Here is a 23,383-nt window from a genome sequence, read left to right on the forward strand (position 1 = left end):
CCTGTGGGCATCTCCTCGCCGCTAGCTGAAAACCGAAAGCGCCGCCCTTCGAATTCCTCATTTGCAACATCACGTCGAAGAGGCATCTGTGGCCGTTTGAAAACACTAATTAATCCATCGAGTGCGGCTGTGTGTGAAAATGGCAACTGCCTTCACCCACGAATGGGACGCCCCGCCCGTCGTTGCAACTCGGTACAGTGATGAATGAGGGCCCACCGTTACTCGAGTACTACGTTCCACTGACCCTTCACAACTCTGTTCGCGACTGCACAGATAGTATGTGAAACAATGGGACCACAGCAGAATGAACATATCAACCAATGTTACACGGCCATCGGGTACAAATACAAGATTGCAATAGCAAGATGCCATTCCACGAATTGCAGCGTTGTGCGCGGGACGTGCTCGGCCAAAGGGGAGAGCAGTTTGCACAGGTGGAATGAATCACCACAGGTGGAGGCCATTCAGCCTGGAAACACATAAATTGCACAGCCAGTCTCCTCCCACAACCACACCGAAATGCTACCGGCAGGACTCGCGATGTTGGCCCTGGGGGACCTGATAGCACTGCAAGTACTCCAACTCCAAGAAGAAGACGAACACCAACTACAACCGGCCGCACGGAGGAGACGCAGGAGGAGGAGGAGGCCAAGGCAGGGCCAGCAAGGGCCGCCAGCACAGCCACTACCACCACGCAGGCAGCCCGCAATCCCACGCCTCCGAGCACATCCGTTCAACCTCACTGATGAGCAGATCCACACCCTCTACCGTCTGGACCGGGACACCATAACCGTCATTGTGGACATGACACAGGCTGACCTTGTCAGCATGATAGATAGCCCAACCGCCATCCCACCCCTACTGAAGGTGGTGTCTGTACTCCACTTCCTGGCCACAGGCACCTACCAGCACACAGTCGGACAGTTGCATGGCATTTCTCAGCCACTGTTCTCACGGACACTATTGCAAGTGCTCGATGCCCTCCTGCAGCACGCAGACGACTACATCTCCCTACCACGCTCGGAGCTGGAAATTACCAACACAAAAGTGGGATTCCATGCACTTGCCGGCATACCGGGTTGCATTGGTGCCATCGACTGCACCCATGTGGAATTGGTCGTCCCACATGCCATGGAGGCCCAGTACCGCAACCGAAAACAATTTCATTCTCTGAATGTACAAATGGTGTGTGACTCCAACAGGATCATTACACATTGTTGTGCCCGATTCCCTGGATCAACCCATGATTCTATGGTCTTGAGGAACTCTACAATACCACGCTACATGGAGCGACACGCAGGGAACAGATCCTGGCTACTCGGTGAGTCTCATTTCATGCATGATAATGTGGGGTATGTGATTCGGCAATGACCTGGCAGGAAGGGGGGGGGGTGTGCGTACGTAGCAATGGCATTCCACATCATACGTTTCTCGTCCACATACAGGTGATGCTGGATATCCACTGAAGAGATGGCTCCTCACACCAGTCCGGAACCCACGGGACCAGCATGAGGAGGACTACAACCATGCCCACTCACGTACCCGTGTAGTCATTGAACAGGCATTCGGCCTACTGAAGGGTCGTTTCCGCTGCCTCAGCAGGTCTGGCGGGGCACTCCTGTACCGCCATGAGAAGGTTGCAAAGATGGTGATGGCATGTGTCATGCTCCACAACATGTGCGTACATAGAAATGTGCCCATGCCCCCTGACGCAGAACTGCAAGCACCTGATGATGGTCATGATGAGGGTGGGGATGTGGCAGCACCTCAAGGAGTCTGCGAGGCACCGGAGGCCCGTGACATTCGTCAGCATCTCATTGATGTATGCTTCTAGCACTCACGCCTGGTGGCTGATACATGGACACGGGACTGGTGGCACTGTGTGTGTCTGGGACATGCACAATATGGACTGTACGCCTATGATGGCCTAGTACACAAAGATCAATGTCCACACATCTCATTGGTTGATCGTGCACTTTTTATGGCATATGTGATATCATGTTGTACACCCTATCGACCCGCCACCCAAGTGAGCCCAACGCACCCCCTCCACCCTCCCACCTCCCCCCCAACACCAGTGTCCAAAGATGCTCATCGTCAGTGGGCAGTCGCTATTGCAAGCCCCCTCTGCGGGTATCAGGGGCACCCCTGCCTGTGGAGCGCAGGTTCCTCCCAGATCTACGTTGGGGGCTGCCCTGGACGGAACTTGCAACGGATGATGTCTCTGCCTGCTCACGTCCATGCATGTCCCTAAGGGTTTGCGAGAGCTCAGTGAGCACACGGCGCACTGCGGCAAGTTCACCACATACGTCTTTGGACGTCGCATGCAGTTCCCCCCTCAGGCTCTCGGTGCTTCTCTCCATTTGGACTCTCAGGCTCTCGGTGCTACTCTCCATTTGTGCCCTTAGTGTCTCTGTACCTCTCTCCATTTCTGCCCTAAGTGTCTCAGTTGATGTTTCTATGTCTGCCTTAGTGCCCCCACATTCATCGGCATGGTCCTTGAGGAGCGTGGCCAGTTGCTGCTGTTGCACTATTAACTGGTCGAGGGACTGTTGCCTCTGCTGGGCCATGGCCATTTGCGGGGGTGTCACAGAGGGGCTGTTGTCCTCATGTTGCCCTGCAACAGGGCTTGTGGGGGATGGCCAGTCGTCGTCTTGTGGGTGCCCCTGCGTGGTATCCTCATGTAGTACGGGATGGGACAGACAGGGGGATTGGGACAGGTCATGGATGGATCTGACTTCGACATCCCCGTCTTCTGTGTCGGAGCATGCTGCCATCAATGGGGTGTCACCTATGGTGCTGCTGCCACCGGAGGCAGTGCCTTCTGTGGCATCCGTTGGGGGGACCTGTGGTGGGGTTGTGGGCATGCTGGCTGCTGGGGTGCCTGTTGATGTTCCCTCCTCTGTGCTGCCACCTGATTTGTGCTGCTGCCGTGTCTTGATGCGTGCAGCTGAGGTGGAGGGTCTTTGGCCGTTGGTCTTGGCCCTCTTTGCAGGTGTGCTGGTAGGGGTGTCCTGCAGCTCGTCGTTTGGATCGGACCCTGTGGTGGAGTAAAGGAGGGCGAGGGTTATTGGTGGGTCTGTGGGAATTGGAATGGCATTGTATCACATGCATTGGGGTGGTACCTGAGGGTGATTTGGGTCGGGGCCTTGGAGGTGCTTCCATTTGTGTGTGGAGTGAGGGTGCAGTTGTTTGGCAGCCTGCAGTTAGGGTGTGCCTGCTGCACGTGTAGTGCGTGTTTTAGGGGTTTTTAATTATTTATGTATTTATTGTGGGTTTTAACGTGCGCTATCAGGACGATGTGTATGGACGTTCTCCTGGACATGTGTTTCTGTTGCACTATGGGGACACATGGTGCTTCACATGGATGGACTTTGTGGTTTTGGCATTGTTTCATTAGGCCCACCTACCTGATTCTTCGGATGTCTGCACTCCTTTCTCCATCCCTCCGACTCCCTCTATGCTCTCCATTCCGATGGTGGAGGCACAGATTTCTTCCCAGGGGGTCAGCTTGATGGGTGATTCCGACCCTCCCCCGGTGGCTGTGGCAATGTTGCGGTTGGCAGAGAGTATGCTGCGGACGCGTATCCGCAGGTCGTCCCATCGCTTACGGCATTGCTGTGGGGTGCGGGGTGCGGTCCCCACCGCACTTACCCGCTGTGCCACCAGAGCCCATATGGCCTTCTTGTTTGCGAGTGCCGTCCTGGTCATTTGCGTGGAGAAGACGACGGCAGCATTCTCCTGGAGGGTCTCTGTTAGCACGGTGAGTTCCTCACGGGAGAAGTGGACCTGCCGCTTGCGGTCGCACGCGTTCTTCGCTACTTTTCCCATTTTTCTTGGTTTCGCTAGGGTGGATGACGGGTTGGGTTGTGTCTCAGGGTAGTGATTTTAGTGGTTGTGTGGTTTTAGTGGTTTTATAGGTGTACGGCGGGTTGTTTCCCGTTCCGGGCCCGTGTTTTAACTTCCGTTTCCATATATTTCCAGTCACCGTACTTTACGGTAGGTGCACACTGCGGTGTCCGCTGTGATGGGTGGCGGTATTGCACCTAGGGCGCCGTACGGCGGCGGTGTGGGCCGTTTTGGGTTCATTTCCGCCATCGCGGACTTTGCACTTCCGCCATGCCGTGGTGCTCGTGCCCGATGGGTCGGAATGGGCCGCACTTTGCTCCTTCTTGCAATGGCGGAAACGCTATTTACGCTGTGGCGGTCCGGTCAGTCACTTTCCGCCAGGGTCGTAATGAGGGCCGTAGTCTTTTCATGATAAGGTGAGGTCCAGGCAAAATTGTACAAAGCTTGGCCTGTAGGTGGCGGATCAATTAGATATGTGAAAAGAAGTTTAGTTTATGGCGGCCAGTAGCGGAGACATCCTTTGGTGCCAGTGTGGGGTGGGGTATGGGGAGAAAACGGCTAATAGGGTGCCAGTGGAAGGCACAGGGGCACACTGGGCACCGGGGAGAGAAGAGGGTGGGGGGCGGCAGCAGCCAGCCCCCTTGCCCCCACCTGCTCTGCCAGTGATGGCGACCAATCATTAGTTCTGAAAAAATACATTTGATCTAATTCAAACGTCTACACACGGCATTTTTACAGTTTTCAGGATTAACTAGCTGCACCGTGTTTGTGTGTGCAACTTGTGCTTTGCTGCCACCTGTTGTAACTTAGTTGTTAGTGCAGACCTTTTTTCAATGTACATGCAATGCAGCCTGTTCTAATTTGCCTAATGTAAATCAACGAGTCCATGAAGCTGAAAGGAAGGCGGATTAGGTGTATTGTGAAGCAGAATAACTCACTGTAGCTTTGCTTTCTGATCAGACCTGCTGTGCTTCTTGGCACCGAGATCAGCACAATGCAGAAAAGCGTGGCCCTTGAGAAGAGTGGTCTATAGAAAACTGCCTGCTTTTATCTTTGGGACACCAGTTATCCAGGAACCAAAGTGCCGAAAGGGCAACCAGTTTTCCATCCAGAGCCACCAGCAACTGGGGCAGAGTGACCCCGCCCAAACTATTCTAGCTGGCAAAAAGAAAAGAGTATCTGAGGGAAATTCAGAGGCCCTACAAAGCATCTGGTCCTAGGAGTGATTAGCGGTGTGAAGGACGAAACACGTATTCCAAAGTATGTTTTCAACTCATTTCTAATGAGGATGCGGGCTGGCATAGATACCTATGGGGATGAGGTGTTTATCTACAACTAAAAAGGGTGTCAATTTCCCTGAACGGTTAATGAATGGGTTGAACTGTATTGTTTCAGAGAGATTTTCCTCATTGGGGATGCAGGTCTCCCTTTGCACCCCGGTGCTCTTCTCACAGTCTCAGGAAAATAGTACCCAGCACCATTCTTTGCTCCCAAACTACTCTCTCGGGTGTCCCAGAAACCAAGCTCACAAATCAGTTTAGTGAAGTAGCAAAACAGAAACAACTTTGGCTTTCAAGACAAATACCAGAAATATCTTTACAGTACTGGAACTGACAGCAAGAACCTGACCCGCCCAGCAGACCACTCCCTTTTTTATAGGGCAGTTGTCAGGTGACTAATGTGAAACCTAATAGTAATCAGCCTGAACCTTCAATGTACACCTACACATCGGTAAGAAGGCTTCCTGCCCCATCAGTTTCCTCAATAAACTCCTGCTTCTTATTGCTATTTGTAGACTTTCCAGGTTGCCAGTGCTTGACTGCCTGGCTCACCTCTTTGTGCTGCCAAGGATCAGGAGGTGTGCCCAACCTATTCAGGAGCAGTCCCAGGCATTTTATTATTCTCTCAGCCCGCTAATCACTCCCAGAGTCAGATGCTTTGTCATGCCTTTCCTTTTCCTCAGGATACTGTGAAGAATCCTACGGATCCCTCACTAAAACCCTGCCTAAAGTCTCTTTGCAGGTGTCCAGGGAAAGGCAGGCGCTTCCTGATACTGACCTTGAGGGTGGTGTACTGTGGGAGGATCACCTGTGGGGAGACGAGGCCCAGGGTGGCGAGCAGATCCCATGGGTGAGACACAGTGTTTGTCTTCTGAAGGAAAGATCCTTTCTAGGTTACCAAAACAGGTAATGGCTTATTGTCATTATAGTAACCCTGATCCATATACAAGACCTATGGCTATGGGTATAAGTACCATAAAATCTGAGAACGCCTTCAAAGTAGTTCAGAATCAACACCTTCCTCAACCTCAAAAGTAGACTGGAAAGAAATTTAGAAATATTGCCTTTACTAAATTGTCTTCCACTAGAACAATGAAAAACGTTATGTTGCTATTGGATTTTCAAGAACTGAATTAAGAATGTGCTACTTTTGTGGGTTTTCTTCTGTTTCTTTTGATGAATGGTTTAATTGAACTAACCTTGAATTCTGGGCAAGTGAGTTCACCCAGGTTACTGAAAAGGGTCACAAACTCAAACTATCCTGGTTTATGTTTATCAAATTGCCATATATTTTTCTTTAAATTGTATGTTTAGTGTGAGGGCCAGACATCCTGTGTTAGAGTTGCCCCTAGTTTTGTTAGGGAGGGAAATCCTCAGCAGAGAAAGGATAGTGAGGCATTGTATAATTATTTTCACCTTAATACAATTGCATGTTTTGAACAATCCTCAAACAGTTGTCCGCTTCGCACTGCTGTCCTCTCACATTACTCTACTCCTTCCTTAGTGCCAGCCAGAGTAGGTCGGTCAGGTTCACTCTGCACTAGTGGTGGTGGTTCTGGGTGGAAATCTAAGCTGGTTGTAAATGTGCCAATTTAACTCCCATTTTCGGGTGCTAATTTGGCCCTAAAATGCCCCATTGGGTCGAATGGGGAATACCGTTACCACCCAACCCTTGATCCGGCGCTACTAGCGCCGGACCGGTTGGCGGTAACGCTATCAGCCAGGGCGGTATCCCTGTGGTAATACCGTCGGGAACTGCCCAACTCATGATAAGGCCCTTGTTCGCCTGCACACTATGCTAATTTCCCCCAAAATTATGGTTTAAGGATGGAGCCTGTTTTCCCTAAGCCACTGTCCCGGTCTCTCTCCCCTTATATGCCCCTGCTCTCTCCTTCCTTTCCCCTTCTACTCTCTCTCGTGTCTTTGCCATACCCTCTTCCTCTACCCCTCTTCTACCTCCCCTCCTGCGCCACAATCTACTAACACTCACTGTCAACAAATAGAGAAGTGGAAGCTGCAAAATGCAAAGAAGCATTGCCCCTAAACACTAATAACACCACTCCCTAAAAATAATGGAGAGCAGAGTGCAAGCAAGCCAAGGATTTTAAAGCAGGTTTTTGAATTACCAGGAAAGTATTATTAACCTAGTAAACAGAGCTTAATGCATCCATCTGTAATTTCATTAACAAAAATGCTGTGGTTCTTTTTCCAGCAGCATTCAAAATCAAATGGACTCTCCTTTCAATGATGTATGTCAGAAAAGTATTGATACACTTGCAGATGCAAATGGAACGATCATAAATACACTGAGGGCCATACCTATATGTGAGACTTTAAACCATGGCAAATATGGAATTCTGATGTAGCTTTGCCAATCCTGATTTTCCAGGGAACCTGACAAGCAAACGTTGGGGTTAAGCCCTGCCCACTTGGTTGAAGGAGAGTATGGTTGAAATTCCAGGAGATGAGCATGGCCATCGAAAGTTAAACCAGGATTATTTATTTTACATCAGAGAAGGCCATTTTACTCCCTGTACATATTATATTTAATATATTAAATGTGCTCTTTGCAGTGTGTGCATTAGGATGCCTTTGCTGGCGTCTTAAGGCTGTTCACTCCCGCTAGCCTTCCAATCTTCAGCAGCATTCAGATCCCCTTATTGCTTTTTACTCTGGGGTTGACAACATTGGCACCTTGCTTACAGAAAGCTTTACAGCTTTTTGTAAGTGGATATTCCGTTTGTCTGCGGCCCATTGGCTGCCTTTCTTTGTTGTTCTGTGCAGAGGTCAGTACACCCATCCCAGACTAACCTGGAACTGCTCTCCAAAAGCCTCCCCCAATTGCTCTTTCTAGGATGGTGCCACAGAAATAAGCCACAAGGAGGGGTTGATGGTACGCTCATGTCTACATTACCATCTATGCACCCCAAAGGTACCTCCGGACGCTTTCCCCATTTATAGACAAAAGGGCCCCCAAGCATGATGTTTAAATGGGCCCCCATGCGTCCCGAGCCTCTTCAGCCGGCCCTGCACACTTACCTGGCAGGAGGTCCCACCACGCTAAGTCTTCTCCCTTGCAGCCGTGGATATGGCAGTGTGGATTATTTTGTTTGCCGGGGTTCTCCAGGCATTCGTCACACTTTATACAGTGTCTCTCAAACCGGGTGCGGAGGAGGGCTAGTGGTGGGGGGGGGGAGGGGGGGTTTGGGGGGGGTCTGCTCTTCCTTATCCACAACCCTGTTTGTGTGCGGTATTCACGTGTAATTTATACACAGTGTGTTTGTGAAGGGTTGGTTCTTGGCAGGGCTGTAGGTAGATGAGTTTGAGGTCTACCCTTTCTTCCCCACACATCGATTTGTGTACTGTGGGGTATTGTGACAGCTCTGCACTATTCTGTGTATTTGATAAATGCAGAGTGTTGGTGCCACGATACATCTCTAATCTTATGGAACTGTGTGCAGGTGCTTGTGTTCGGGCCTCGCAGTTAGGTCACCATTGTTTGCCCTCTTTCCCTGAATTTGTGTGGTGTAGTGCCTGGGTGTGGTCAGGACGGGCAGGCATTTGAGGTCTTCTGCCCAAAATGTATTCATCTATGTGACGTGATGGGAGCCATGTTTCTGTAGCCTGGGTCCTTTTGTGCGTGCCATTTGTGAAGTAATCCGGACTTTAAGTGGGATGGGACTAGCGGGAGGGGAGCCCTGGCAGACTCAAAAAACGGACCTTGACCCTAGGCGCTGTCGAGGCTCCCTCAGTCCCGGTAGCACCCAGCATGATTTTATTCCAGAGCCTGCGAGTGCCTTAGGAACGCCCTGAAAATAATGCATGCAGGGAAGCCATCTGCCTGCTAAAGCAGGACAACCTGCACCTGAATACTTAGGAAAACCCTCTCTAAATGTATATCCATGACTCGTTCTTTGCCGTCACTTTACTGGTAGAGTGCTATCATAACTTAAATGAGCAGGAAGGCAGTGTGCATTATGTGCTCAGAAGGGTTGAAGGCTTGACTCTCTGTCACAGATATGTGCTCTATAAAAATGTATGTTCGTTCTACAGTTCCCAAATGCTCTAGTTATATGCAAAGTAGCCAGTGGTTTGCATTGGTGCTGTTTGTCTTCTCCCCCCTTCCCCAGGGTGACTTCAGAAGATGTTGGGGATATGTTAACTCTTCGAGGTCTATCTTTGGCCAGTTAAAGCACATTTAAAGTGACCCAGTCTTTAGTTTGAGAAGACAGGTGGCTCCCTAGTGAATATCGGCCTACTAATGGAGCTTCCATGCAAGTGGGTAATGGCTACAGATTATCATGGGACAGGCAGACAGAAGGGGAGCTCAATCCCTAAATGAGCACTAAAGAGCTATTAAGCACACCGGGATTTATTGATTTTAATTTTATTTTACTTATTGTGCACTTGTAAGGCGCTTATACAGCAAGTAAATTGTGTTTGAAAGCGCCCACAGAGCACCAGGGAGGGGAAAATGGGAATGAAAATAAAAAAACAATGAAAGATGGAGGCAGCCCTACTAGGCTTTGTGAGCATTGAGAGTGAAGGGGAATTACTTGCTGATTAAATTGCTTCCATCCCAAGTAAGAAAAGTGTTTTTTTTGCAGACAGCAATTCATGTGGAAACTGAACCAGGGTGAGTTGTATTCACAGTATGCGGACTGAATGCAAACGAGACCACCTGAGACCATGCTGGGTGGCCCAAAGTACATGTTTGCAGGGCTTTGTGCTGAATTGATTGTTTGGGACCAGAGGCTCTTGCCCAAGTCCTCTGCCGCTCCTTTAGGCCACGCCCAGCACAGTTCGGACAGGCCACCTTTCAAGAACCCTGCCCCCCTATATCATAACCCACTTGAAGTAGTGAGGCGTTTGCTTTTTGTGTGCTTTGTTGTTGCTGCGCCCGAGTACAGGAGACTTGTTTCAGGAAAATCACCCTGCCTTACCCGTAGTGCCTTGTGCACATACCATATCCACGCTCGTTCTTGCATAGTAGTGTCCTGTTTTCTTGTGCTATTTGCCCCTATTGTAGGCTCCGGACCTTTCACCCTCTCCTTGCTCACACCTTTTTGTGTGGTCTTACCAAAAAGGTCAGATTTTTCCCAAGCTTTGCTGGGAAGCCCCTTTATGTTTGCTACCCCGCAGCCGCAGCACCAGAGACTTACAGTTACCACAGACTCAATCTTGAGATTTGGACACTCTGATGGCTGCCCTTTCGCCTAATGCTGCCTCAGAAGCAGAAGCCCAAGTGTGACGGAGAGGTGGATGGTCGGAATCAGGAGAAGGATAATTTGAGGTGAAAAAACAATGACCATCTTGTTACACGTGCTTGGCTGCGGTTGGTTGTTTCCGCATTTTCCGGTGCCTGCCCTCTTATTGGGATCAATATCACCAATGTTTGTGCTCCTATTGCAAGAAGGTACGGAAGTAATCGCAAGGAGAACCCAGTTCTCATTGGGCAGAATTGATGCTCCACGGGGCTCGTTTGTTAAATGGAGGGAAATGTGGTGGTGTGGTCTTACTTGTATGACAGCAAAAGTCTTTGGGCGTCATTACAACTCTGGCGGTACCGCCGGAGTTGCATTTTTTCCGGCACCCGTGAATGGGCAAGAACTGGGTCATGCCGAGCTCGGTGGACCCAGTAATTGCCCATTTTCGGGTGCCGGAATCAAGGGCGTCCCAATCCCCATTCTCCCCCATAGGGCAGAATGGGGATGGGGACGTCGGATGCACCGGCACATTCAGAGTTGAGCCGGTGCATCTGACGTGCTCTGCTCGCGGGTGCTGTTACACCCACCAGGAAAATCCTGGCGGGTGAAACGGCACCCCTGAGCAGAGCACGTAGTATGGCGGTCCAGGAACCACGGTACCAGCATGCTTACTGGTACTGTAGTTCCCAGACCGCCAGGGTCGTAATGAGGTCCTATATGTGCAGGTGATGTTGAGCTAGACCGTAACGTAACTGTAACGTGTTCTACATTGTGTTTAACTGTTGCGACTTGAATGGATTTATACGTCATTTCCACCTTTTGATTTAGTCTCCAACCAGACATTGGTCCTCCTTACAAGTCAGGCATTAAGGGTTTAACGGCGCCGTCGGCGCCATTAACCCTTAACGCCTGATTCACACTTTAACGCCTGCTTTTTGCAGGCATTAAAGTCCAAGGCGCTAAGCGACCTTGGTGCTAATTACGGCACCGTAATTCACGGTGCCGTAATTAGCGCCTTCCCCATCCCCATTATGCCCTATGAGGCAAAAATGGGAATGGGGAAGGGCAAATGGTGAATGGGGAATTACCGCCCCACTCACCTTGGAATGGGGCGGTAATTCCGCCATCCACCATGGCGGAATCCGGCATGGACCATGGTGCTAATAGCACCATGGTCCACCGCCTGACTTGTAATGAGGGCCATTATGTCATTCCAGTAATGTGTTGAGCGAATAGTAACATTATACATTTATAATCCTTATCCTGAATGGGAGTGTCGAAGTAACAGCATGCAAAGCTGACGCCATCTCCTTTTGGGTTTAACAGCCGTACATTGAAGACTTGCGCACACAGTGAAAACCATGCATAGTAGGGTCACCTGCTCCTAGTCTTTGTTTCGCACAGCGTCATGCAACTTGTTATGCACCACCTCTCATTTCTAATTACCCAACATTCTTACCTCCGAGTTGGCATGCCATAGGCAGCAGTCACTGCTCGCTCTAGCATTCGTCACTAGCGCCTTCCAGTTGTACTTGCTCTGCTGGTAAGAGATGTGTAAAACAATATGAAGCAGACTCCAGTGCGAAGCCGGAAATGCAAAACGAGCTCTTCCGGTGGGAAGATGCGAGCTTAGTCTGCGTGAAAGCACTCGCATCGAGTGAAGCTACCCCTTTGCCTGTGGCAAGAAACGAGCCTAAAAGCCTCTAATATTCGCGCTCGGGGCGTAGTGCTGTATAATGGCCGTGCTGTGGGCTTTCGGTTTGACTGGAATCCGGCTGCAGGGAGATGATTGTTGCCAAATCTAGGTTCTATTGGAATCCATCTTAATTTCTGCAAAGGATGTCACTAAAATTGGCGAATGAGTTGCATCTGAACTTCTACATTTTGGAAAGCTGGCACATGTGTGACAACACCCATCTAACCTGCCCAAATCATCAGATGTTCTAAACTAATCATGGATATGGTGAAAACGGTTGGTAGACCTTGTTTGAGCAGCAATTAAATCTGCGCCAACCAAGTGGCTCAGTTCCGATGATCAGCATTTTGAAAAAAACAATGAAAATGTCTTGAATGTTGTGTTTATAGAACACAACTGATTCTGACTGTTAGATGCTCATATGTGGAAATAACTGATTCATGACTCGGAAAATGAATTGAAGTGAGAATTCATTTGAATGTAATTTTTTCTCAAAACCGAAGTGAGCAGGTTTCAATTATATTAGTATTCAGAGTCATTCGTACTTCTTTTAATTCAACCTAGTAGGCAAAAGGTAATTTTTCTTCATAGGCCAACGCATGTTTCTCTCCTTTCAAGGAGCTTCTTCAGAGCCTAACTCAAATGCTAAAGCGTACACGGAACGCCACCGAAGGAAACTACATTTCTTAGTTGGATATTTAATGCACAGAGAATACTTAAAAGATAGTGGATGGAATCAGACTCTGGAAAAGTTATTTAATGATAAGCTTTAAGAAATAGAGTTAAACAAATCTACAAGAACTTTAAAACAGACTGGAGTTTAAATCCTATTTAATACACTTCGGAAATACATAATATGTGAAGTTTAATAACTTGTATTAGTTGGAGACATATTTTTAGTCCGATTCATAAAAAGCTCCTTGAAAGGAGCACGATTAGCCTATTTTACCATGGTTTTAACATGGGGGATGATCCTGAACCGACAGCGCCTGATTCACAGAGCGTTTTCCTATGGGCCTTGGCCATTATAAAACACTTCTGTGAATCAGGGCCATAGTTTGTGGACTTGGAATAACTGAAAAGTGTGGCTTTGAGAGATCAGTTTTTGAAGTGTTCAAAAAGTTTGAGGCTATCCATACAAATGTACCTGCGCTTGGTATTGCTAACTGATGTGCAACGGCGTGTCAACAGCATTCTGGTGCATTCAGACACCCGAACTGGACACTCACAGGGGTTCATGTAAAGGTCCAATATTATGGGTATGCATCATTTAGTCAAAGTAAAATAGTGGCTACCCACTCTCTGTTTGCCTGCTTATAGTAGAAATGAAAAGCCCCTTTGTTCCTCTCCAGCCAGCAGAAAAGAATCCAAGCAAACAGTTGTGGGTTAATCTTGATGTATTAAGGTAATTCAAGGTTATCTCGTGAATGTCTTGTTTCTACCTTTGAGGGACAAATCAAAGCAGCTCACTGTATTTAATAGCATCAGAGTCTGGACAAATCAAAGGGGGAACACGAAATGGCATGGGCAGGGGATCGACTTAGTCATTCATCCTGAAAAACTGGTGGTGAATGCCCAGAGGCCAGAGGGCAACCAGCCTAGGACCCGGGACCCTGACAACTGAGATGGCAAAGAATGTCAAGAAGTACCCCAAGGTCGGCCATGTCCTTTAATGCCAAAAGGCAGCTGGCCACATCATGCAACATGCGATAAACTCGATACTACGAAAGAATGCCTTCCAAGTGAGTAGTGTCCCTTCAGTAGCCTTTACGGTTCGATAAGCCACTATCAACTTTATTAAACAAGGTGTCACCAGGACTTCTTCATTTCTCCATCATATGTTCTCACTCCTCAGTAATCCTCCTTACTCGTCCGCCTTCATTCTTATTCTTAATGTCTCATTCCTCTCCACTCAGGTGTGAGAAAGTAGGAATAAGAATGAAGGCTGATTCGTTAGGAGGTTGACTCAGGACAGCAAAACGGGCATGAAGAGAAGTGAGAATGGGCCTCTTTATAAGTTTGCCGGTCCGGGAACTACGGTACCGGTAAGGTTACCGGTAGTTCCCGGACCAGCAAACTACGAGTTGTGCTTGCGGGTGCCTTTCTGCCAGAGCGCACCCGCGAGCACAGCATGTCACATGAACCGGCACCGTTTATAACGGTGCTGGTGCATCCGACCTCCCCATTCCCGTTGAGCTTAAATGGCAAATGGGAATGGGAAGCATTCCATTCCGGCGCCCGCGAAAGGGCAATTACCGGGTCCGGCAGAGCCGTAATGACCCGGTAATTGCCCATTCGCGGGAGCTGGACATTTTCGGAAGTTGGGTGGCAGCCTGCCGGTTTTATCGGCAAGGCTACCACCAAACTTAGAATGAGACCCAATGCCCTGAAATGTAAACTGGTGGTGCCCATTTTAGGACATCCTCATGCCTCCTTGTTACTCCTCAGTAATAGTCTGTACTGAGCAGTCCTCATTCATGTCAGAGGAGTGAGATGATATGCCTGAGGAAGATGACTGAAGAGGGAAAGGGGGATAGGAGGAGGGATAAGATTGCCCTAAAAGGAGCACAGTACATTTGGAGGCGCCCTCTTTTCCTCTTCCTCACGCCTCTTTCGTAGCCATCCTCCCATCAGCAGACATCATTCTAATGCGCTTCGTATGAATTAACTGTGTTACCTCACTGTCTGCAGTGTTCATATTCACATAATTCGAATACCAAAATAGTATTGCGTTTAGTTACATTTATATGAATGCTTGAAAGATGCAGATCTTGTAAGGTATTGTGAATCCCGAGCACAAAGCCTTGGGTTTTGTAGCATTTCTCGATTTCTTAACTCTAATGGTTGCTGAGTGAGGTGCGAGAGGTAGGAATTGGAATGTAGGCTGATGAATGAGGAGGATGACTGAAAAGTAAGGAGCTGTGAGGAGGAGACTGGGGATGTCCTAAAGTGGTCACTGCCTTGTCCGTTTTAGGGCACCCTTCTACTATCTCCCTCATCAGTATATATTCCTATGCTTCAGGGCTCACACCCGAGTGGGGCGGAGAGAGACAAGAGTATAGACTAATGAGTGAGGAGGATCATTGTAGAGGGAATTTGAGAGGGGGTGAGGATGGCCTGAAATGGATGCTGTACACGGGCAGAAAGTGGAGGACAAATCGGCTGTCTTTAATTTTTCATTTGGCCAAGTCCGTGCTTTACTTATAATGCAAGAACCATGTGTGGGTACTCTGAACCACAGAGCCTCTGAATGGAGACAGCCAAATTCCTCCACACTCCTGCCTGGCTCACACCCTTCCCACGTGGTTCAGCATCTCCTTGATGAGGCTATGGACACCTGGTTTCTGACACCATAAGTGCACAGGACTTTGACTTCTTCCTGAAAGTATGGAGCTGTCCTCGAGCAGGTCACAGATTCCAAGTTGATTTATCCTTGGAGAAAGGTTCCCACCTCGATCTAGAGTATTGCCTTGGTCTGACCTCCCAAAAGCAGCTTACTAACAGCTGGCTTTCGTTCGCCTCGCTTGGTCATTACCAGCTTCAGGTGTGAAGTTTGATCACCTGTGCACCCTCTGTGTTGTCCTCTCCATATTCATGCATTCCCTACCTTACACTTTCTTTTTACTCGATCCCATTGAACTTTTCACTCAAGGTCCTGAGATTTCTCCTTGCAGCTGGTTGGTTAGTGAGGGAAAGGAGTGCTATTGGTTCTGATCCGTGCTGGCTTTCTGTGTTTGGTACCCTCCACATTGCAAGTACATCTCATGTGTATGACTCGACCGGTACTTTAATTATGCACGCAGGAAACGAGCACCCAGCTGACTAATTCTCTGGTCTCTCCCAGTCTCTGGACTTCCGTCTCCGAGAGGCTTTGCTTTGTTCTGCAGCTGCTGACAGACACCTTCCTACTTTGTGAGCGTGAGGCCGAGCTTACCAGCATGCAGCTCCTTCCTTGTGAGATTGCAGGCACATAGATCCTTTTGTGTGAATTCCGGCTTCAATATATCGCTCTAACTTATCCCTCTTTACAGCACGGTCCACACTTTTAATGGTCTACAGTTCTCGGACAGATTTTGTAGATCCCCCCAGGTTGTCCTAATGGATTTTGAAGGGTGGGGTGGACCTCCGTCTACATATGTTCACTGGTATGCGGCGGTGGTCAGCATATTAAAACAGTGTTCCTCTACATAGGTTTGTTGAGGCATAGTATTTGCTCAGGGCAGTCTTTGTGTAGATCAAGCAAACATAAATGTCATGAGACCTACGGGCAAAAGGAGAACTGCGCCCCTGCCCCCTGTGGACTGCTTCATCATATGACTATTTCACTACTGTCCTGACTCCAGCACAATCCATGCACACATCCCACGTATTGATGTAACCGCACCTGTAATGGTCTTGCCTGATGATGCTTTGTCAAACTTTTTCCTCCACGCACTAATGCCTTTATATATTAGAAGGTGTGGCTGATCATTTGAAAGGCCATTTTCTTCTTCCTGGGCAAATCCATGTCACCTCGAGTGCCTTACACATTGAATAACAGCGGCAGAACATTGCTACATCTGCAGTGTTGCAGGACCCGGCGTGCAGGAGATGCTGTAATGCTGTCACCAGGCTCATTCTTTCCCAATGTCCACTCGGTATCCTTTGTTACACCCAATCAGACTTTTCTTCTTCAGGGCCAAGCGGGCAACCCATCCCATGATCTACACAATCGCTTGCGGAAGGCTTAATATGTTACCGTCTGGCATTCTACACTGAGAAGGAACATGTTTTCCAGTCCTATTGGTGCCTGGGAGGAAGCTGATGGTATGTGGACATGGTTGCTTGCTCGGTCTTAACCACTTTAGTCAAATGCGAAAAGGTTGACTGTTGGAGTACAGGGACGTGTCCACATGGAGCAGAAATATCAGTGGTTCCTGCGTGATCGAAGGCCTGTGGCTACTACATCAGGGTTAGGTTATTACCGCTAGGAGCCTGGCGCTCATCCAGTGTGATTGCATGCTGCACCACAGTTTAATTTACCCCATCTCTGCTGGGATTCTCCTTGTCTGACCCGAAGACCTTTTCAAATGATGCTGTCGAAAGAATGCTTTGGGGAGGAGCCATTTGACAATGTGCTAAGCTCCCCAGTTTGTTTTCGACGATAAAATGCTGATTCTAGCCTTCTTCAGGGCTCGTAAACACCTCCTCAAACGGCCGGCTTTAATAACTTGAAAGCTGTTGTGTAAGGAGCAGCCATAATTGAGTCCACAGCCCTTGGGGGGCACCTGCGCAGTTCAACAATGAATAGTTAATGCGGTTTGATATTTAGCAGGTTATTAGTTTTCACTGTACAAATACTGATCAGGGAATGCTCTTTATGAGGTGCTTAAGAGAAGCTGTAATTAACTGGCCGTGTGCTTCTGTTTCAGCTCAAATTGAAATTATTCCATGCAAGATCTGCGGAGACAAGTCCTCAGGAATCCATTACGGCGTCATTACGTGCGAAGGCTGCAAGGTGAGCGTTTTCCTCTCAGAATCCTGCCTCTAGCCCTTGGCTTGGTTGCATTACTCGTCTCACTGCCACCCTTCGTTTCTACCCCCCCCCCTTGTTCCAGGCGGCATGGTGTGTTTCAAGAGATTCAAATGCTCCTTGCTAGGGAGGGCGTTGCAGACAAATACCCAGTATGTGTGCAGGAAACCATAACACTCCCAGCTTATCATGAAATAATTTTAATTGAAGTGCCCCCGACAATTTTTATATCAAAAGCGGACCGTACACGTGTGCAGCTGCACCACCACCAGAGGTAGAGCTCCCAAACCTCATGAACTATATATACACACACACGCTGTCTCCCTGTTGCCGTTATCATCTCACAGAAGGGCCATAGATAGTGTCGTTTTGTGATACCTGTGGATGGAAATTGACCATTAGGTCAATATGTAAGCATTATGTATGTAATATGTAAGGGCCATGTACCATGGGTACACCCACATATCCAGCACAAACTGTCAACATGACTGTATATCAGTAAACATGACTGTATAAGTAAACATGACTGTATATCAGTAAACATGACTGTATAAGTAAACATGACTGTATAAGTAAATGTGACAGCCAAGCGAGACCTCTTGCAGCACTTCAGACTCCACAAAATCCTCCCATTCTTGGAGTTGCACCACAAGGAGGACATCCAGACCCTCTCATTGTGCAGGTTGAATTATGGCAACTGCCTTTGTGGCTATGCCCAAAAGCCCAATAAGGCACCCCAGGTTGTCCATAGCCAGGCAGCCCCCCTGACCTAACTCGGAAGAGAAATGCTGACATCTCGTCAGGCCTCCATCTGACATGAGGCCCTCAAATATCTTACAGAAGAACTGATCTGATTAACCGCATTGCGGAAACACAGATCAGCCAACTCCGCCCTACTGCGTGTAACTAAACATACTCTGTAATGTATGGTGGAATCAGATTTGGAGTGTTGCTATGAAACACCTAAAGTGCCAGGCTTTAAGAAATTCACCCCCACTTAGAACAAACCTCAAAACCTTTCTCATGCAGAAGTCATACATGACTGTTTGAACTCTCGAAACTCACCCCATGGGCAACATGTCCCAAACAACCCACAAGCCCCTTTGAACCACTGGGTATTAGTCACCATAGGGTGCAGGCTCTGGAAAGATAAGTTTCATTTGAAGACGTCCTTCCTCGCAGTGCATAGTGGAGAACCTCCTGTCCCACTAATCCTCACTTTCTGTGAATTTGTGTGTCAAAGACTGTCGACCATAAGCTCTTGCTGGAAATGAAAGCATTTTCCACCTGCCCCTCTTGTTGTTCTTCTTTGGCAGGCGATCCACCAGACAACAGCCAATGGGCTTGCATTGAGCGTGGTTCCTCCAAACCGTTATCCTCTGCTTGGCCTTCCTTGCACTTTGGCCTTCAATAACTAGACCTACAGGACTTTGCTCCCTCATGGCTCTTCCCGCTCTCCCTCCCTCGCTTCTCATCCTTTCTCGCCCACCTCTCCATTTCTACAAAGCAGTTCTGTCTTCAGGCTGGGGCTGTATAAAACATGTACTAAATCACCAGGTGGCATATTTACGATTTCTGATACAAATAATCTGGCCAAACCTTAGTCCAGAAACTGTGCACCCTTCCTATAATCTTGGAACATGTATTCTTTGTCCCCAGTACATTGCAGCCTGTGCCAGCACTCCTGTGAGAAGGATATTAAAGGGCTGATTCGTGGATTATTTGCGCCGAAAAAAACAGGATTTGTGCACCATTCTGCCTGCAAATCCCGGTTTAACAAATGGGGATTTGCGGGCAGAATGGCGCACAAATCCCGTTTTTTTCGGCGCAAATAATCTATGAATCCGAGCCTTTGTATTCAAACTATGCTTCTGGCTCACGCTTCTGTTTAGTCAAACTGATCATTGTTACCAGATATCTGGTTGGCCTCACTCTGCACTCAAGAGCCTGGCCTAGAATGCTTGATGACCACCACTAATAGCTTCACATGGGGAAGGAGCCCCACTTTGTCTATTTTGGGATCAATTCCATACCCTTCGCCTAGAGAGCCCAAAGAAAACTCCTGACGAGGACACTGCAACTTAGTTGCTTAAGGGACTGATTGTTGTGCACACACTTTCTCTCTGGTGCAACTTAAGTTGCAGTGAACATAAGAGGGCGCTAACATTGTTCTCAGCTGGTGGGGGGGGGCACAGCTATTAGATTCCCTGTGATGCACAGCCCCTGACCACACCCGCACTCCCTAGCCTCCACCCTTTGATATTACTCCCACCTCCTCCATGCTGCTCCCCTCTCCCTCTCCCTCTGCACTGCTCCCCCCTCCCTCTGCACTGCTCCCCCTCCCTCTGCACTGCTCCCCCTCCCTCTGCGCTACTCCCCCTTCCCTCTGCACTGCTCCCGTCCCTCTGCGCTGCCCTCCCCCTCTGTGCTGCTTCTCCCCATATGTGCTGTGTCTCCCCCTCTGCACTGCTCCTCCCCCTCTGCGCTACTACTGCAACTCCACCCACCTCCCACTCATGCACCCTCCTTCCACTCTGTCCCAAACACTTTACAATCACTCTTTCCACTACCTCATCTAACCCCACCCACCACACTATCGCATACTCGCACAACACAGTACCATTTGCACTCACTAACCAATACTTCAACTTTTCAAGAAATAATCTCCACAATACGCTGCTCCTTCTTCCTGCTGGTCTCTTGGTCTGCCTCCTCCTCCTCCTCTGACTTCACCTGAACAACCCACAACTTCCTGTTTCTTGCCGCTCTTTTTATTCCCACCAACCCCCACACTGTCTCGACTCCCTTCCTGCAATTGGTTTACTTGCCCTGGCCAATTTGGCTTGGTCTTCCCCACCTGGGAGGTATTTCAAAGAGCAAAGCTACTAAATAGTTGGTTAAGCCCCACCGCATTTCTCTGCACAGATTTGCTGCAACGCGTTAATTGTGGGAACCGAATGTCCGTGTTTTTAGAGGGCTTACCTTGCTCCGCGCTCCCCTGGGTTAAGTGTGGTTTTTTGTGGGGGTAAGTGCCCTGTTTAGTTCCTGGTGGCTAAGGTGATGACCGCCAGCTGTGAGTGCTTCCCGCCGGCACTGGGAAGTGTATTGTGGCTTCTCCTGCAGCTGAATGGGTCATGTATTGGCCGGTCCCTCTTCTCCATTGGGTCTTCATCTTCGGCGGCAGAGCGAGGGACGATGAAGGGTTGCTTTCACAAAGACTTGTCCAATCTCTGCTCTCTCACTGCAAATGGCATGGGGCTCTTGAGGGGTCCTCTCTGCCAGTTGTTGTCCAGGTCTTGATGGTTACCTCAAGAAAACAATGCAAAACATTTTGGTTTGGAGGCATGGTGTCAGGCACAGGGGTACTGCTCAAATTCATGCAGTCACAAGGGGTGGGAGGGGCAGAAATTGGAACCGTCTCAACTGTAACAGGACTGGTTTTGGATTGCTCCGTTTTAGGCCTCCCATCCCTGGCTGAGATGGGTTCCCATCCCCCTGGAGTTGATGCCACTACCTCCAAGGGTAGTCCGTTGTTTTTACTTTAGAGTACATCTACCTACCCGACCTTTGCAAAAGAAAGTTAAAAGAAGAGAAAAAAAAGGGATTAATACTCGTGGGGAATGCTTGCTTGTTTACAGATCTGTGTGAGGTTAAGAGTGATGGGTGAATGGATTACGGGCAGAGTTCTTGTTTTTCATCATGTTTTTCCATCGATTATTTTTAACTCAAGATATACGTGTTGGTAAGGTTCCTATGATGGGCATGGTGTTGGCATTACACAGGACGGGTCCTCATGCTGTTGTGGTGTTTTTAAGCATGTTGGAGAGATTAGTGGTACAAGGATGGGACCCTCCACACAGTGCTAACATATTGGTGGTTGTTGCTGGGTAGGGGTCTTCTCAGAGTTCCTTGAAAGTATGTTTTCTTCCGTCATTGGCATGGTCTGATTTCAGGGCCACTTGAGCGCTTTTTCATTTTCCTGCTCTCTTTATGAAAATTACAGCAGTTGGTGATGGCTTGACTATGGTCACAGAGCAGGAACCACATATCCGCTTTGAAGGAGTGGATATGTAATTTCATGTGGGCAGAAGAATATGGTATAGGGTCTCAAACAGATACACAATCACATCTGAGTAAATCCGATTGGTTTCCATGTGAACCTTATCTCACTGCTATCGAAAACATTGCCACTATCACAAAGCCATAACGGTCTGCTTAATTTCCTATGAAGACTCTATTCGGTCTAACTGGGCACTTAATCAGTTTCCTTGACTCGCCTATTCTCCTGGCAGCCTATCATTCATTCATTGGCCCTCATTACAACACCGGTGGTAACCAATGGCGCTATTAGCACCATGGTTGCTGCCGGCATTGTAACGAGTCCGCCAATGGTAAATGGGGAAATACCGCCCCATTCCAAGGTTGGCGGGGCGGTAATTCCCCATTTGCCATTGGCCCTTCCCCATTCCCATTTTTGCCCCATAGGGCTCAATGGGACTGGGGAAGGCGGTAATTACGGTACTGCAAATTGCGGTAGTGTAATTACCTCGGTAGTCCCGGGTCCCTACTTTAACGGCTGGTCCAGACCAGCCGCAAAGGGACCTCGTAATCAGGCGTTAAGGGTTTAACGGCGCCAACAACTTTTACGGCACCGTTAAACCCTTAACGCCAGGGTCGTAATGACCCCCATTGTCATTTGTAATTATGGTGCCAGCGCGCTTGTTGGTTGAACGCCCTGGGATAGACCTTTGGAAGAATTGGGAGGTGCTATTATGCGTGTGCATTTTAGCCATTAAAGTTATGTGAGGGTGGCCAAGACCCTGTTTGTCACCCATGTCTGAATGGGTGCAGTGGAGGTAAAACCTATTAACTAAACAGGGTGGATTATGTTTAAGGAGACAGAGACTTTTGTGGGAGTTGCTGTTCGAAATGTTGTTGTTAAAGGTAGCTTCATTCTTGTGACTGACAAGGTTGGACAATAGTGTTTGTGTTATATGTGAGTGCAGGATGTGTGGAATGAGCCTGTGCCTTCCGCTAATTCCGTTATCACAGCACCCATCCACTAGCCAGATCGCCATGGATCACTAGCAGGGACTTAGTTGCCCCTACCTACCTTCATGCTCGCTAAAATGCACACACGCATTCTAAAATCTTCCTTTCAATTCTCATACCTGGAACTTCGGACCTCCCAAGGGCATTCACTCCGAGTGCTTTGAGGCCATACCAATGGCATTAGGTGTTCTACAAATGCAGCATAACATAACCTTGCAGAGAGACTGTGGTACGTCAATGCTTCCTTTATAAAAGCCATGTTGGCTTGCATCCAGGAGTCTCTTTCCGCTGACACAGGACATCATTTAGCTTTGTAGACCATCAGATGTGTCATTGTCGCGGATTAAATGCTTTCAGTCGGCCGGTAAGTTGGATAAGGCTAATTATCTGTCTGACCATGACCGCTCAGGCTTTATGGCTAGAGCGCCATGCGCTTAGCTCGATTGTTTGGAGTGCCCCAGTGCTTCTTGCTTCCAACAAGTACCGCTTTTCTGTTTCCTGTCTGTGTCCGAGCCATCATATTCATTCGACCCAAGACTTGGGGGCAGTGATGCTGCCGGTTGTACTTGAAGAAGACTATTGAGCAAATTGCTTTTCATATAACGCTATGCCACAAGTGAACATTCTTTTAAATGAGAGATCATCTATGCAATAAACATAAGTTTACCTGGTACATTTTAATGAGAATGAACAGCCATTTTAATATAATTGTTTTTTAAATACCTTACTATATGGGAGTAAAGAGGTTTTACACAGGTGTATGTATACTTTAGCGCTTTGAACTGAA

At 48.4% G+C, this 23,383-nt stretch overlaps 1 protein-coding gene across 1 annotated transcript in view; it reads left to right on the top strand.

Moving 5' to 3' along the window:
• RORA (RAR related orphan receptor A) overlaps positions 1-23,383 on the top strand; it is a 318,626-nt gene that overhangs the window by 152,430 nt on the left and 142,813 nt on the right. The window contains exon 2 of the mRNA XM_069623081.1: positions 17,444-17,529. Coding sequence (XP_069479182.1) covers positions 17,444-17,529 — 86 coding nt within the window. The remainder of the gene's footprint in view (positions 1-17,443; positions 17,530-23,383) is intronic.

This window comes from Ambystoma mexicanum, chromosome 11, assembly GCF_040938575.1.
Source record: "Ambystoma mexicanum isolate Mex_15411 chromosome 11, UKY_AmexF1_1, whole genome shotgun sequence".
NCBI classification, from domain to species: Eukaryota; Metazoa; Chordata; class Amphibia; order Caudata; family Ambystomatidae; genus Ambystoma; species Ambystoma mexicanum.